Source organism: Anticarsia gemmatalis, chromosome 10 (assembly GCF_050436995.1).
Source record: "Anticarsia gemmatalis isolate Benzon Research Colony breed Stoneville strain chromosome 10, ilAntGemm2 primary, whole genome shotgun sequence".
NCBI classification, from domain to species: Eukaryota; Metazoa; Arthropoda; class Insecta; order Lepidoptera; family Erebidae; genus Anticarsia; species Anticarsia gemmatalis.
In genome coordinates this window covers 818174-836101 of record NC_134754.1, presented here as the reverse complement: position 1 = coordinate 836101, position 17928 = coordinate 818174, and the positions used below count along the sequence as shown (strand labels likewise).

The window sequence follows — 17928 nt, the reverse complement described above, 5'->3', positions numbered from 1 at the left end:
GCATTCTTCGTCTTGTATCGCTAGATGGCGTTACTATTAACACTGTTATTTAGGCAAAAGGTCATCGTTCCAATTTTTATATCCATTGATTTTTTCTGTTTTTTTCTCGATAACAGCCGTGATAACAGCCATAAGGTTTTTTTTCTAGGAATTTACAGATGCATTTATTCATTGCAAAACAAAAACGGAGTTACTTGGGCAGACCCAAGTAACTCCGTTTTTGTAGAGTAATGCACACACACTTGGGCCTATTTTTTGCAGTTCCTACCCAAACATGACCGGTGTGTGCGAGAATATTTTTTACACTTAGCGTATGCATAAAAAAATCACAAGATTCAGTTTTTATTATCTTTATTTTTATTATTAAAAACTGGCTTAATTATTTATAGGCACGTGTACAAAAAATATAAATAGTCTAATCTATAGCTACTTAATATTAGCTTGTTATACGTATAATTTATTATACAACTTATTTAATAATGGTAACTATTAATAATTAAAAAAAGATACGTTGTACTTTTGTGACAGAGAGAAACAAACAAAGATCATATTTACATAGTCATGAATAAATAAATTATCTGATTTTGATGCATTTTGTTTGCATTCCAATGTTGTCGAACATTGAATAAAACTTCAAAAATGAATGTTACAACAAACAAAAATAAAGTGTTTAAAATTATGTAGGTAGATTGAAATAACAGGTATGGTAGGTATGTACATTTCAAGATTTTCTTTAAAATGCTTGATTGAATTAAAATATTTTCCGTTATTTGTTGCTCAAGAGATAAGCATTTTACGTTACACAATATTACTCAAGCTTAGCTAAAAAGCTTTCTTTTAGAGGAAATTTGTGTCAGCAGAGCAATGGGTGGGATTCAAAGTTCGAACCCAAGACCCTTCGATCACTAGTCCAAAGCGATATAATGTTGAAAAAAACCTTGAAACGTACTATATTAAAATCTAAAATAATATCATTGGTGTCTTGGAATTACAGATCTACGCATATTTAACTCTCAGGCGGCCATAGAAAAATACAAATTAATTAAAGAGGTTTTAGGTTAATATACAGTAATGACACTGGTAACTTAATTTGATATAAAAGAAGATATAAAAAGAGGTAGAGAAGGATTATAATTACTTTTGAATCATTATGTAAAATGAATCTGATAAAAAAAACCGCTCGGCACTCCTTTTTTCGAAAAGAAGGTCGACGTTGTATAAAATATTTAAAACATAGTTGCTTTGCTTTATCACATTACCGATGCAGCTGCATATTTTTTTTAATAAAACATAAAAAAGGAAAGCAACTTTTAGTTAACATAATAAGAAATTAGTTATAAAGTAGATTTAAGTGTATAGCGTACAAACAGCGGTTTCTTAAAGTATAAAAAAGAACCATTGGTTTCAAGTTTTCGTTAGTCCAGCATTCGGAATTTAACTAAAAAAAATAACAGTCAATACAGAAAAAGAAGCCATTTTGTGAGTAACAACACTACTTAAAATTCAACCTGATCTTAACTTCAATGACGGAATAACGACCTTAAAAATAAATCTACAATTTTGTTACCGTTTCACAATGCAAGGTTCACAAGTACCCGGTTTTAAGTAAGCTGGATGGCATTGGGGACAAGCGGGGTTCTCCCCATAACTGACTTTGCCAGCCTTCGCAACTTTGACTTGGAACGACGTCTCAGCATCATCACTCTCATACCCAGGATGCTCTTTATCCAGAGGAAATACGTAATCAGGAATGAAGTAAGAACTAATGTTATATTCTACCTGACTTGGTTCAGGAGTCGTTGTGACTGGAGCTGGTCTAGTCACAGCACTGAAGGGGTTTTTACCTTCCAATTTAGCTACAGATCTCGTCTGTTGTACGTTTGTATTTGTGTTCGTTTCGTTGTTTTCTTTTGGAGGTACTAAACCGAATGCTGGGACAGCCCATCTCCATTCGTAGTAAATAGGAGGTCCTACAGTCGTGGTTACGCTAGGAGAAGTTGAAGAATCAGTCTTGGGAGGCAATAAAACTCTTTCAGGTTCTGGAACTCCTCCCTTTGAAGCTGGTTTAGATTTAGTGTTCACTGAATCAAACCTCGTGCCTTCAGTAAAAGACTTGTCGTTTTCATTTTTGAAGGTATTGAGGTTGTTGCCGAAGTTTTTGTGTTTTCTTGGAGTTCGTTCTTCTTCAGAACTGACCTGTCCTTCTGGAAGATGAGCGTTTATGTCGAGTATTTCGGATTTAGACATTGCTGTCTCGTGATTATCAGTAGCTGTTGGATCGAAGCGCTTGATAAACTGGAAGACTGTATCTTCAACGGGTCCATTACTTTCCTCCGTCTCCGAATCTTGATTGGTAGATTGTGTTACGGGAGTAAAAGGGGGCACTAAGTCTATCGACGGTGGAGTTACATTGGGAACTTTGCGTTGGAAGTTGGTCCTTGGTGTTGGTTTAAATGTTGGTAAAGGTTCTTGAGAAGCGGCCTGGTCTAGGTTGTCGGTATTCGGACCAAAGTTGGCGATTGTGTCTTGTCTGCGATTCTCGTTCTTGGATCCAAAGGTCGCAGTTGTGTCCTGACGGCGGTTATTGGATGAGGATCCAAAGTTGGTAGTATCTTGGCGACGATTATCAGATTTGGAACCGAAGCTAGTGCCAGTATCTTGCCTACGGTTGTCGTTCTTCGATGTGAAGGTAGCGACAGTTTCATCACGGCGGTCAGACTTGGTTTCAAAGTCGGCTAAGGTGTCTTGTCGCCGATTGTTGATGCCTGCTTTCCAGGAGGTAGGTGGTCTGAAGTGACTCTGGCTTTGCTTCGTGTCCAGGTCATTGTCTACATCAGGCAACTGGAAAAAAACAGTATAATATGAGAAAAAAACAAAAAATATTTGCGTGTGAAACAGTAAGTTTATGCATTTAAAGCGTTTTAGAACTAGGAAATGGGAAGTGTTAAGCCTGCTTATGTATTCAAACGTTTGTTCGTGTTTTGATAATCTTCATTCTATAATTAAAGCGATATTCACATAATTATATAGGCGTAATAAATTATGTTTTCGGCACAAATCCATCGAAATAAGACTACCTTTTTTTGTTTCTCAAAAAGTTACTGGCATCTTAGATCAAAATCGTTTTTTAAATTCCGTTAGGAAGTAAAACAAAACGTTTGCATTTATTAAGGTTTTAATTAACGTTATTGAATAAATATTCCGTTCGGAAGTAGAATTTGTGTTTTATTCATCAATTTACATATTGCCGTGCATTGCAGTATAATTATACTAACGAATTAGTACTGGTGAGTTATTACCTGTCCATTTCATTTCGCAGGTGTAGCCATATTTAAAGAATGTCTATGTATTTTTTTAATTAAACCTCACGTTTTTTTATATTCTAAGGTAGATTAAACATTAACAACATTGGCCCCATGCCAATTGTTGTGAATATTATAAAACGAAAACCAAATAAATATTTAGTAGTTTACCTAACCCGTGAATCTAACTCGGGACAATGCGATAGTTGTACCTGCTACCTGCTTAACTTTTAGCAAAAACTGATGACATGTGGTTTATCTATCTATACCTTAAAACCTAGATGTACTTATCTTTGACGGGGCCAAAGTCGCGAGCAGGCGCTAGTACATTTTATAAAACATCTATTCACCTTTTCAATCCGTTATGCGTCATTTCGAAACAATTGAAAGCAGAATTGCGTCTGAGTTTGCGTATTTAACGCAACTTAACAAAAACTGTCTGAGTTTTTGTCGAGGGCATACGATAAGATTGACACGTTTGAAATCAACTTTAATTATGTTTTTCTTTCAGTTTTAGAGAGAAACTATGTTGCGTTGGGGTCACGTAAAAATACACGAAGGGCAGATTCTTAAGTGTTGACACTAACCAAGTTTCAAGTGATAGATTCAGTGGCACTTTTAATAAAAATAGATCTTGTGTTGTTCATCAATCTGAAAATCGGAGAATTAATTCCATATCTTAAGAGTCAACACATCTAAATTGTGTGAAATGTAAATGCGTTAATACACAATTCAATTTTAATGGAGCTACTATTAGGTACCTACTATTATTATTTTTTTCATAATTTCGTTGCGTCTTTTCATCGGAGTACCGTGCCTTAAATTTTATTGCCTGCCTACTAAGCGAAACTTCGAATCTAGACCCATGCGCATTAGTGGGACTACAAAAATAAAATTTATTTACCTTCGCGTCTTCCCTCAAAATGTCGAAGTAGGGATTGTACGGGGGTACAGACAGGATATCAGGTCGGGGTGTGCGTAGACGCATCTCGTCATCTGACACGAAGGGCTTGTCGCGTTGACCTGAAATTAATACAAGGTACATAAGTAGGTACAATACGAATACATACATTTTGAAACAGGTGTTTCAAGAGATTTTTATGCAGCTCTGACTCTGTTATGACAAAGCGTTTCGACGAAGCTATTCCCAGAAATAAAGAAGTTTATGATTCACGTATAGTTTTTGTGACTTGTGCTTTGTCAGCTGTTTGTATATTCGTAAGAGTCCCCAAGCAACACAATTTGTTAGTAGTGATAGTCTCAAAAGAAGATATTAAAAGACGTAATTTGGGCTCAATTATCCATTTTTCTTCTGCGACTAGTTTTTATGTTTCGTTTTCAGCACTGTGGTTTGTTGCTACGTTAAGTAGTAAGTTCTAAATAAAAGAGGTAGGTACATTGAAAGTTCGGTCGTCAATTTGTTTAGCACACTTTTTTATTTACAGTATTACAGTAACCAAATGATTAAGCATCTCCACTGTAATTACATTCGGAACTTGTCGGTCATTTCCGTGGTACTTCGTCAAAGATGGCCGCCGTGCGAGGCGTGAATGCGTGTTACGAATTAATTGTAACAAAAAACCGTTCCTTTGTGAAGATTCTTCCTCAATTAAAAGGTTATTTTAGAGTAAAGTAATTTGTTTATTTAATTTCATGTTTGAAGTGGTAATTGTTTTATGATGTATCTACCTACCTTTGGTCTTCCTACCTAAGTCTATAGTCATTAGTCGTTATGCTAGGTGCTTCTAGAACATTTTGATATAATGTCTAACCGTTGTTAGGTATAAGTAATCAATCAAGACGAGATGTCTGTCTAAGTATGACTCACGCTAGTTCTCATTAGTTTTCTATCATTAAGTGTTTGTCCTAGATTTACGTTAAATAAGGATCAGAAATCGAAAAATGGCCATATTTTATTTCAATTAAAAGTCCAGTCTCTGGTGCTCTTTAAAATGATTGATAAAATTTTGAAAATGTAGTGACAAGGATTGAGAAAGGGATGCTTAGATTCTTTGGTCATGTAGAGAGAATGAATGAATACCTATAGATTGACGAATGAAATCTACTGTGCGGACGTAAATGGAAACGCCGGAGGGGACGCCCTGGAAATACACACACACAGATAACATCAGCGATATCTTCAAAAAATTTCAGGTACTCGTAACTGGCATTAATGTATGATATGATCTATGGATGTGAATGAAGCAAGGGAAGTTTGTAAGGATCAGGAACAAGTGACATTTTTGGTCTCTGCCTACCCCTATCGTAAAAAGCGTGATGTTAAATATGTATGTATGTAAATTTTGGATCCGGTGGTGATTCACCCTATCCAAGAATATACACAACAAAATGAAGATGGTCAATCGCTTACTTCATTCTCGGACTACAAAAGCATTTAAACTTGAAAATTCCAAAAGTCCTTAACCCAAATAAAAACCGCACAAGTTTTGATGAAGTGTGTAATAAATTATAATTATATGCCACTGGCTGTTTGTGGTTGCTTTTGCCTGTAACCACAGACAATGAACATTTATTACCTCGTTATTATTGTTCTGTGTTCTTTTTTGTAATTAAATTATCTGTGCGACTGTAATGGTGCATAATTATCTTGATTTTATAATTGTTTTGTAAGTTTTCATGTATGAATGCAGCAAGAAAATATCTAGGATAGAATAGATCTTAGGATAAGAGGCAATTCTTAATGTATCTGCATAAAGTGTCTAGTAAAAGATTTTTAATGAATCAAAAAAATAGTTGCAGTGCAGTAGAAAAAAATAGGTGCAGTTTGGAAAAGATTATTATTATTTTTATTCAAATGTATTGTATGTAAGACCATAGCTCTCAAAATGTTCAAAACACGCTTAGTTATAACCCATATAACCATGATTTTATTGAGTGAAAGGCACTTAAATAAAATCATGGTTATTACCCAAAGAAGAGAAGTTTTAAACCGCGTAGAAAGAAAAGGAAAGGTATAAATGGTAGATATTTCCAGTAAAAAAGTCATATTACAAAGCTGCACAGATCATAACAAAGATAAAACAATTATAAATGAATCAATCAAATACGCGCTTCTGATTCTCCAGAGTTTAAGGTCACACTATGTATCATGAATCATAAGAATTACATCTAAACTGCGAGCTTGATGAAGGATTTCTAACAAATTAATATGCGATAACATAAAACTTTTGATACAAAAAATTTAACCATAACTTTGGATAACAATGCATAGTTTTTAGAGCGTTGATTCATTGTCTTTGTGTTTCTCTATGCATATTTTGATTAATATATCTTCTTTACCTATTGATAACTTATATAAACGTGAATGTTTCAATCACAGTTTAAAGGCTTTAAGGCTGTCGGATAACCTATTCAATAGGAAAATGATAGCAAATACAATCTGTCATCACTTCACCTTGTGTGCTAACTGATATTTATCCAGGAGTAGTGAAATGGACCGTTTTACAATCTCTCTTAAACTATTTATAGACTTTGCATAAATTTTATAGATGAATTGGAATGAATATCAAAACCTATAGTAATAAATGTTTGATCTACTTTGGATAAAGTCGGGAAAAGAACCTAGTTGATATTTAATAATCGATATGCTTCTACATGTCTGTGGGAAATTAATTAAATTAATATTGAATTAAGATTACCTCTATACCTGACCCATAATAAAGGTGTGTTAATTTACGAGGTCGAGCTTTTGATAGCATTTGTATATAAACTATGATTAGTATTCATTATCAAAACCTAGTTAATAAGAAATCATCTGACTATTAAATGGGTCAGAATAAATTATCTTGAAAATAAATAGCCTTTTAAAGCATTAAGAAAAACATAGGCGTACTCAATCACGAAATACATTGATTTATACTATCAAATTCTAAAATATTTTACGAAAATTATAGGTCTTCATTTCAAACTAGGTATTAAAATTGGGCTCTATCATTAAAAATTGTTTTTAATGTTTTTAATAGACAACTCTCGGACTAAGAATAGCTCTTGTATCGCGGGGATTTTTACACACATACAAATAACGGACACAAAGTACAACCAGACCCGTAATAATTATTTGTGGATCGCACAAATAATTGTTCCGTGTGGGTATCGAACCCACGAACTCCCGACGCTATCAAATGGTGGACGCACCACGGAGGCAGTCAAAATATAAATAATCTTGACCCCAAACTTGAATAGCTATTTATTTTAAATATAATACCAGGTCTTATTAATGTAGGTTTCTATTAAACATGGCCTCGTAATAAAATCATTTATATGCAAAAACATGCACTTTAAGAAGTTAATGATGAGCCATAATTACTTTTGTGTCAATCATATGACGAACTTGTAAAAAATGTAATAAATTATATTAAAAAGATATTAAGTTGGATATTGATCGTTTACTAACAAGGACTAGTAAGTTATTTAACGTTTTCAAAAATGATATCGAGAAGATGCGAAGGAATTAATCAATATTTATTATACACAGCCACTTACTTCTTTACATGCGTTCTGCGTTCTTTACATGCATATACATATAAAATCAGTCCTATTTCCTATAGGGGAAAACAGAGACCGAACGCCACGATCCCTAAACATGCTTCATACATTTTGTCATACATCACAATAGGTTACGAGAAATTTAATTGAATTTCTTAATTGTCACTTAAGTTTGTCTATCTAATCTATGGTTTTACTAAAAATTTTCATGAATACACCTGAGTGCGGGTTCCAAGGCCCCCATGCCCAGTAGCAGGCATTAGCTAACCATGCTGTGTAATTATAAAAAAATATTAGACAAAATCAAATTATTAAATATATTCAAACGAAGTTTTGACAGATATATTTTTTTATCTTTGAAATACAATAACTTTCAGGCAATTTGCCCAAATTATGAAAGTTTAAGACACAATCTATTCTTATAGTATTTGTCTTTGACATGAATTAAAACGAACTCGTATTGGACATCATAATACATAACAATGAGTCGTCAAACTGAAGGTTATACTTCAATACTTATTAGTATAGAACCTTAAAACCAGTATTGAGATTTACGGTAACTGCAGTTGTCAGGACAAACCGTGGGCGGTCAGAACAGTCTTAGTTTTGTCGTAAATCATGCTCGAAGCCTTAAGTGTAGAGTTCTAACTGTCGGGTAATGTCTCACCGAGTAAGGACAGGTCTGTTACAGAAAACATACAAATATACTTAAAAAAAAAAGGTATCGCTTGCATCCAAATTAGAACAGTTAGGTACTTTATGTTTATCCCAAGAATATTTTTCCAGAATTAAGGATAACGCACCACAAGACACATGGCTGTTATTACGGCGAGCCTATCACAATAACCATTGTTTCAAACTGTATCGGAAGTTGATGATCACGTTACAAAAACACTAAACATCAACTGGAGTATAGCAATAAGGTAAGGTTCGCGTTAATTCCCGTATTCTATTATACATTTAACATGCAACGCGAGAGTTTAAAAGTTATGAATAAGGTAATTTTTATAACTTACCAATTAACAAGTTAGCGTCATAATCCCTCTCAGACATGGAACAGTTGACCATGTACCAGTGGTCGCAGATCAGCATTCGTTGTTGGAACAGCGTCATGTTGGGACACTTGTAGCTGAACTGCCGGCCCAGGCCGTCGCACATGTGGTACACCTGAAAGAGAGAGAACATATTAGATTGTGTAGGAGGGAGTGAGAGGGGTTTTGTTCTTAGGGTAGCATAGGCATTAAGGCTTCTCCTTATCGTATGGTTAGTGGTCAACCTAGTGTCAAAGTTGTTCAAGCCACTTGAAGGCCTTTGAAGTGGCTTAACGACTGTTATCTTAATTGATAACAACCGGGACCAACTTTTTACGTGCCCTCCGAAGCACGGACATGCCCAATTCGAATACCACTAAAAAATAAAAACCGTTAATTGAAATTAGACAGCTATAGTGGCCAGCTGTATCTTTGATAATTGAGAACCCTGTTCTCTTGGTCCCATAGCCAGTTGGGACGGTGACATGACCGCCGAATGGTCATGGGAACGTCTGCTTTACCGTCTCCAAGACACATAGCTATCATAGGCACGTATTTTGATTCCAGCGAAAATCCAAAAACAAATAAGTACATATACATAGCATATCTCCTGATGAAAACAAACAAATTAGCAATATATTACCCAACTCCTGAAGACGTCAATAAATTAGCACCATTCGTATTACATAACACGACAACAAAGTAACAATATTTCGATAATTGAAGCCATTGACACAATATTTTCCTGATGCACATAGAAAAACTTAGGAAATGTCGATTGTATCTTTATTAACGTATTTCACTGTTCCTGGTCGCAAGGAAGTTTGATATTACTGTTAGGATACTTTACTGTTTATTGTTTGTATTACATGGAATTTTGATTTGATAGTAGATAATATGGTGATTCCGCTTCCTATGTAATGTTTATACTTTATTGTTTTATAGGAAACTGCAATATTCTTGGATTTTACCTAATTGACCGAATGGTACGAACTGATAGAGTGAAATAGAGGAATCAAACATTTAAAGCGTTGCGTGTTATGGCATGACAGTTAGCGGGAATTATTGCGAACATGCTTTTTTGGATATCAAGATCTTTGGCAGTCGTTACCAGTAGTCAGAAGCTTGAAAGTCTGACAACCAATCGTACCGTGGGGTATCGTGTTATAACCCAGGTTATTGGGTTGTGGAGGTCCGGCCATAGGCTCTCCATGTAAAACACTGGTATTCAGCTGCATCCAGTGAAACTGGAAGCCGCCTCCAACATAATTAGAAGAAAGGCTAAGCTGGGAAGTAATATTATCAAACTAAACCTAATAAACTAAGTAGTGGGTGCTAAAAATACACTCACAAATTATTTAATAACATTTAAGTTATTGAAATACTAGTTTTTGTTTAATTAAAAGTGGGGAAGATTCGACATGCGCAATTTACTTTTTCCTCAATACTTTTTATAGAACTACGTCTTGTACAAAAGCAATAACAATATGATACCTACATAATGGTTTTACGATTGATAATAACTTGTATGTAAAAACTATGTGAGGAAGAAAACAATTCTTGATTCTGAGAAGTAATTTGTTTGTTGTTAAGATTTGTTTTTGTATTCATGAAATTTACCTAGGTTGTTAATGGAAATTGCTAGATTCGTATTGATGTAATCACTGTTTAATATTTTCTTTTTTGTCTTTTTGCAACTTATTAGATAGCATAAAAGATTTTTATTCCTTTTAAGCTTGTCGTTTTACAATTTTTTAGGCGGCAAAAAATATTATTATCATTGTAATTAACACTAATAAAGTAACACCGATTGCGATAATTTCGATGCAGCCTTTGCTGTTAAAACGGAATAGCGCTATACAAGTAATAGAACTGAAATCGCTATAATGTCAAAAGTATGGTTACAATGTAATTACCTGAATGTCCTTGAAAGACAATTTTTCATTTTGCAATTCTAAATAGCTGCAGCAAGTTTTATTATAATTTGGGTATTATTAATAGCCAATAAAAAATATATATAAATAAAACGAAGCTGAATCGCATTAAAAGGACGTTACTAAAAGACAAAAATAGCATACAAACAAACAAAAAGCTGAATGCACAAAGTGACAGATGAAGCAACAACAAAAAGAAATAATGGTTCTCTCGTGATTGCACTTAAACGTTTTTCTACATGTTATAATTTATTGCAATTATATTCAAACACGCTCAGATGTTCGGTTATTATCGTTTTGTTCTCGGGTTAGTGTGTCAATGGGTTTATAAATATAGTTGACTGTTTGAAAATGCTTTTGGAGTGACACTTTTTAAGCGAGCAGCGGTCGAATTTTCAAACGCTGTTGTTCTTTTAGAATAAAGAAACGCACAATGATGTAGATACAATTGTATCTAGAAGATATACGTTAATTATGCCGTATAAAGAATACGTTTTTCAGAAAGTATTTTTTGTTTAACAGTTAAGTAATTATTTTTACTTGCTTCTCAAAACAAAAGGTATTTGAGAAAGGGTACTTATACGTTTAATTTTTAGAACTTTCGGCATTTTTCACACATTATTCACACATTTTCAACACATTATTGTTGATTTAGAGGAATAGTACGAACACTTGAACATAAGGCTCTACTCCCTTTCCGAGCTAGTGGTAAATTAGTAACTGTAACGACTGTCATTAGTGTCAATATTTAACCTAAATGAACAAATTTAATGAATTGATTTACATTTTTTGATATTGAGCTCATTGACCTTTAAATCAACAACCGTAGACTATCATTAGCAAAAAAACTGTTCCTCCTGTCCAGTAATTAATCACTTAGCTGTAAAAACATAGCAATCTTGTATCACAATCAAGTACAATGTTCACAAAGGTTGCGACCTCTTGCTGCCTGTGTTACAGGTGATTGTTCTGACGTAATATAAACACGCGAAGAATAGATCAAGGAGTTGTTGAAAAAGAGGCTTATGTAAAGTTTGTGGCGGCTGTAGATAAACTTAGTACATGAACTAGGCACCTAAAACCATTTGCTGAGCACGTAACAAACTCTGGTCTACAAATCTATTAGGTAGGGGAAAAAGACTTTTCGCATTATAGTATGTATGAACTTGTAATAAAATCTCTTGGCCTTCAAGAATCACAAATGAGTACACGGTTCATTAAGTTTCTTTCAGTGAGCTCGGTACCCAAATATCGAGCTTTTATGTGTAGAGAAAAGATTTTATTACAAGTTCATACATACTATATGTACTATAATGCGGAAAGACTTTTTCCCCGACCTCATATTTAATATTTAATATAATATCTATACTAATATAATAAAGCTGAAGAGTTTGTTTGTTTGTTTGATTGTTTGTTTGTTTGTTTGAACGCGCTAATCTCAGGAACTACTGGTCCGATTTGAAAAATTCTTTCAGTGTTAGATAGCCCATTTATCGAGGAAGGCTATAGGCTATATAACATCACGCTACGGTCATTAGGAGCGGAGTAGCAACGAAAAATGTTACAAAAACGGGGAAAATTTTGACCCATTCTCTTAGGTGACGCAAGCGAAGTTGCGCGGGTCAGCTAGTATATTATATATAATATTATAAAGCTGAAGAGTTTGTTTGTTTGTTTGTTTGAACGCGCTAATCTCAGGAACTACTGGTACGATTTGAAAAATTCTTGCAGTGTTAGATATCCCATTTATCGAGGAAGGCTTTAGGCTATATATCTTCACGCTACGACCAATAGGAGCAGAGTACCGGTAAAAAATGTTACAAAACGGGGGGAAAAATCACTCTTTCTCTCTAATGTGACGCAAGCGAAGTTGCGCGGGTCAGCTAGTATTTAATACTGTCTGCTCGACAAAAAGGGATGATATCGTCGCCATGTCTTAAATACGCGTATTATAAATTTCGTGAATAACCCATTAAAAAGTGTGTTTTATTTGGAATTTTAACAATTACATCTACACGCAACACGATTGTATAATTTTAATTATATTCGTGAATAATTATCTGTTTTACAGTTATTATGCCTATTTGATTGTTAACATTACATAAATGGTTGTAAGCCACGACTGGCAAATAATTGGTTATATTTTCGTGTAACGGTAGCTCTTCGGAACGTTACATTATTATAATTATGTATTTAAGTTCCAAAGGGTAATGATTTAATGATTTTGGTTCTGTTATTGTTGTAGGTTCTTCAAATCACGTTTTTAAGGTAATTTGCGACCGCGGTGTTAAGTGATCACGAATTACTTAAAAGGCAATATGAATAATTTTATTATTGAAAAATTTACCTCTTCAGGGTAAAGACATTTTTTGACAACTTTTCTTTGGATTCCTAATAATAATCTTATCCCCTAATAAATATCTTTATCTTAGATGTTAGAATGAAAATAATAATTATTAGGTTTTATAATTATTACGCTACATATTCATCACAATAATTATTGTATTAAATGGAAATTACCTACATTACTGATTCCTATAAAAGATGAGAAAGTTTGTTAAATTTCCTTACATAAGTGAATTATTGTATTCTTGTGAGGAATAAAGAATCTCAAACCTCAAAGTCTGTACACTTGTTTGTCCAAAATCCTCGAGATAAAAAAATGTGGCAAGGTGATTTTTCCCTAAAGAAAATACGAGGCTACATCTTTCAGGAGCCAACCTTTCAGTATTTTAAACCAAACTTATAAAAAATCAACTCAAGTACCTAACCTGAATTGTAATCAGTTCTGAAATCCCCTACAGTGAACATGACTATTTTAATATGGAACTACTCAGTTAACAAAACATTTTTGATTCTACAAAAAACTACTCTATTTATCAAACACAAATTCCTATTGTTATTCCAACAATGAGTTATCAGTTCAGAACATCAGGTCAAGGTTGCTCTTCCTCATTCCAAGAGTGAGACGAATCACGTCACGGTACACGGATGTCATGTGATGTTTGAATAGGGCATTTTAAGGTTATGTCAGTAAAAGATAGGCTGGACTTGATACTTTTAGGATTTAATTTGGCAAGATTTCTTTGAACTGCAGGTTTGGCTCAGTGGCAAAAGTGGTCACCTCGCTGCAATAACCGTAGCGACGCGTGTGGCGGGTTCAAATCCCACCCGGGACAAACACTTGTGCGATGAGCATGCGTATTTGTTCTAAGCCTGGTTTTATATTTATCTATATCAGCATGTATTTAGAAATGTATACTGCTGTAGCTCGATTCTCTACCACTATCGGCTACCGAAAACCTAGCTAGCTTTATAACGAAAGCTAGGTAGGATTTAGAATAAACATTTAGAATGTAGTAAAAAAATTGGGCTTATTTGTTTTATTTTAAGTAAGTTCTGCATTTCAGAAGTGATAACGTAAAAAAATACCTGTAGGGTTGGAAAAAGTAACCGAAATATATCAATGCGCTGAAAATGGTTTATCTTAATACTTAACTAGATATTGTAGTTATACCTACTTATTACAAAGACACTAAGAATGTCTAGAATTTGCCTTTACCCAAAGTTTTTGCTCCAGTTTTTATATCCTGAAATCCGCTTCAGTTTTCCTCCTTTGCACCATTAGGTAACTAAATTCAAATTAATGACATCGGCCTTACATCGTAAAATAGCTTGGCATTAATTCAAAAACAGCTTATAAAAAACACGGATGTGCTCTAAAATCAGCAACAAAAAAATAAATGCAAATTGATACGTTTCGTTCGCCATTTTGTTGCAACCATGTCTTCCTTATGCGTATTTTCTATGAATTACTTATTTTGACGATCAAACATAGCTCTTTTATGTTAATTTATAACGAAATTAGATCAATCTGACCTTTTCGTAAAATATTTTTTGATGTACTATCGAACAAACTGAATCATGACCCACCATGTGCTCATTTTCTAAAACACGTCTATATACACGTAGGTCGAAATTCGCTTGAACCTACGTTTCCTTGGTGATGAATTTGTTATCTGTCATTATTGCGACAAATCTTTGTGCGCCAATACAATAATGCTTTGCTACCGATTTCAACTGGCTCCGTGGCGTAGTGGGTTGATGGTACGACTGCGACGCGTCAGGAGTGGGTTCGATACCCACTCAGGACATGGTTTATTCGGCCATTATAGGAAATAATGTAACTATAAAAATTCAAATAATATAGGGTAACCAGCATAGTTATTACCCGGTTAAGGAATTGGTACTCAATTTTGGTCAGAATTATTTTTATTTAGTAAAACATTGACATAAACTCAATTATAAACGCAACTTAAATATTATTTCTAAAAGAACATCAGTCCTTTGTTTCCATAACTTTATACTCATTCAAAATAAAACACTTAAAAACCAGAAATACTAGCGAATACTGTTAATTCAAATGTGTGTTATCCTTAACAAATATTGCAACAAACTTACTTTTTCTTTTCGAACTACACACCTGTCGCACAAACGTCGGACATGAGTTCTATATATTAAAAGTGTTACCAATATTATAAAAGTGACATATATCGCAATTAATTTGAACTGATTACTTTAGAAATTAAAATAAACGTATTATTCCTTAACATTGGCAATCACTGTATGATGGGCAATGACTATAGTGGTTACCCTAATCGTTTCACAGATTTCTAAATGACGTGCTATTTGATATTTGACACAAATAGGTTTTTTCGTAGAGAAAAGAGTTTAGACTATTAACATTCTCGATTCAAATTAAGAGTGATTTATCGAAAACGTATCTACGTACTGTAATAACAAAGGTCAAAGTTGACTGTAGTCGTAACACAGTCGTACGCATGTTTAAAAAGTCCTAAGTGCAACTTTGACGATAGTTCTTACTGTTTTGACGGTGTCAAACGAATTAGCGGCAAAATGGGTCATGATTCAGTTGGTTCGATAGTACTTACATGCAGTTGTGTTTTCATAAAACAGTGACTTCAAAAGTGCTGGCCGTATACAAAATATGGTAGCTTGATTTTTGTTTGTATAACAAAAATATCATATACTGTCCGTTTGACAAGTCATAAATTGGCGCCTATCTGAAGTTGTTTTATTTTAAAGTTTACTGAAATTAATATTAAATAGTAGAAAATTAAATATATTACGCATATTGCATTAATAACTTAATAATGCATAATATTGATTATTGAATCTAATTATAAGAAAACTGGTTAAATTATCATAATAAAACATGAATTCTTAAAATATGCGTATTCAAATATTGCATTACGTACAAGTAAAATATGCATATAAGTAAGTGTATTTTAACACAACAAAACATTTGTTTAAGAATTAGTATAATATTGGACTTGCATTGAAAATAACTATAGTCTCAAAACATAAATTGAATTACCTATTTTATACGCACAAGTCGAATCGATAAATCATCTATTCGACTCGGTGTCAATCGATTAGTGACGGATCACACCACTAGCATCATAGACAATACAGATTGTTTTTTATTGAGGAAGTAGTTCATCTTGGCGCCAATTTTATTATGTAATTTGAAATATTTGAACAAAAATTGTTTGATGGTTTTATGATACTAATCATAAACCGTCGATTGTTTGGTTTAATTAAAATCGGTCAATCTTTTTTAGTGTTGAAGAGTTACATTTTAAAAGTTATTAATAAATAATAAAAATAATTTCAATTCAAGTATTAATAACTAATTTTAATTCTTTTCATTTACTTTATTCCTTACAGTTACAGCTTAATAAAAAAGACATCAACGCAAAGGCAAATAAAAACGCAGCACTCACCTAATTAACCGTTTGGAACAAATATCTTAAATAATAAAGAGTCTGTTTGATGAGAAAATGCCTAGCCATATTTCAATAGCATGCGGTATATTATAGTTTGTATACCTGAAAACAACATAGGCTACTTTTTTTCTGGCCACTGACTGGTATCCTACAAACTTTTAGCAGTCAGCCTATCTACCATGGAAAAAAGTTACAAAAATGTTTTAGCAGACAACTTCACTCCCTTTTAAGCAGCTGTTTATCAAAAGTTTCATTGTTTTTGGATTTTATTTTCTATTTTGTATATACTCTTTGTATTTTGTAAGTTATGAACTGTAAAAAATGACAAAGTTAATCCTCAAGTAATGATTACCTTATATAGGGTTGTTCCCAACGGATTTCTCTTTACAATGCGTACATCACAATGGTATTGTCTGTGGCTGTGCGTTCCTTGACTCACTTACCCGTTAGGGTTGTCCGTGAAAGGTCGCGTTATACCATTGTTTAATTAACACGCAGTTTTGTTTACGTACCGTAGATAATATTGGAGTAGAGGGTTGGGAAAAGGAGGCTTTATCATCATCAGACGGTAAAGGTTACACCCTAAAAAATCGTATCGGCTATCGTATTTGATTTGAAACTTAATGCTGTTACACAGAAGATATTAAGTTACATACGACATGAAATATGAGATCATGTTAAAAGTTTGTTCATAAAAATTTAATAAGAAATAGTATGAAATATTCAATTTTCTATACATTCATAAAGCTACCATGTTTTCCTATGTTAAAGAATATCACCAGCTACGACCCTTACTTTGCTTCATTCACATTCATACAATGACATGACGTTATACAGGTTTCTATCTTAAAAAACCTTCAAAGTTTGAACAACATTTCACAACAAAATAAAAAATGTGATAAAATTTGATCTAGTTTTAAAATAAAAACAAACATCGCATCAAAGTCACATTTTATATAAAACATTTAAATAACAGACGTAACCTTTAAAGAAAGTAAAAGTGTTAATTTCGCTCTCAATGGACGTGGTCTCATGTTATATTGATAAGCAGAGCGTTATCGCTGCAAGCGGATTATACTTTTATAAACTTTGAGGCCAAATATGGTGACATAGGCAGTGGGACAAGAAATTACGAATGCTTAAGTGTACTATCAAAATTTCTATACAAATGCTATAATACTGTACGTGTTACTCGAATAAAATGAAGTCAGAAGAGGTGAATACTAAAGATTGTAATTCCGGTATAATTACAGTATTTATTTTTATTTATTAAATAATCATAGCGACTTTTGTTATCTGTAGGATGTAGTTAAATCATAAAACACATTTAAAAAAACGAAAGGCA

The 17928-nt window shown here is 33.4% G+C and overlaps 1 protein-coding gene across 1 annotated transcript in view; it reads right to left on the bottom strand.

The window, feature by feature from the left end:
* Window positions 1-334: 334 nt before the first annotated feature.
* The window catches only part of js (jiangshi), a 70627-nt gene continuing 53033 nt past the window's right edge, over window positions 335-17928 (bottom strand). Inside the window, exons 3-5 of the mRNA XM_076119191.1 lie at window positions 8825-8975; window positions 4207-4325; window positions 335-2841 (exon numbers count right to left, since the gene is read on the bottom strand). Of these exons, the coding sequence (XP_075975306.1) occupies window positions 1564-2841; window positions 4207-4325; window positions 8825-8975 (1548 nt within the window). The 3' untranslated portion in view covers window positions 335-1563. The remainder of the gene's footprint in view (window positions 2842-4206; window positions 4326-8824; window positions 8976-17928) is intronic.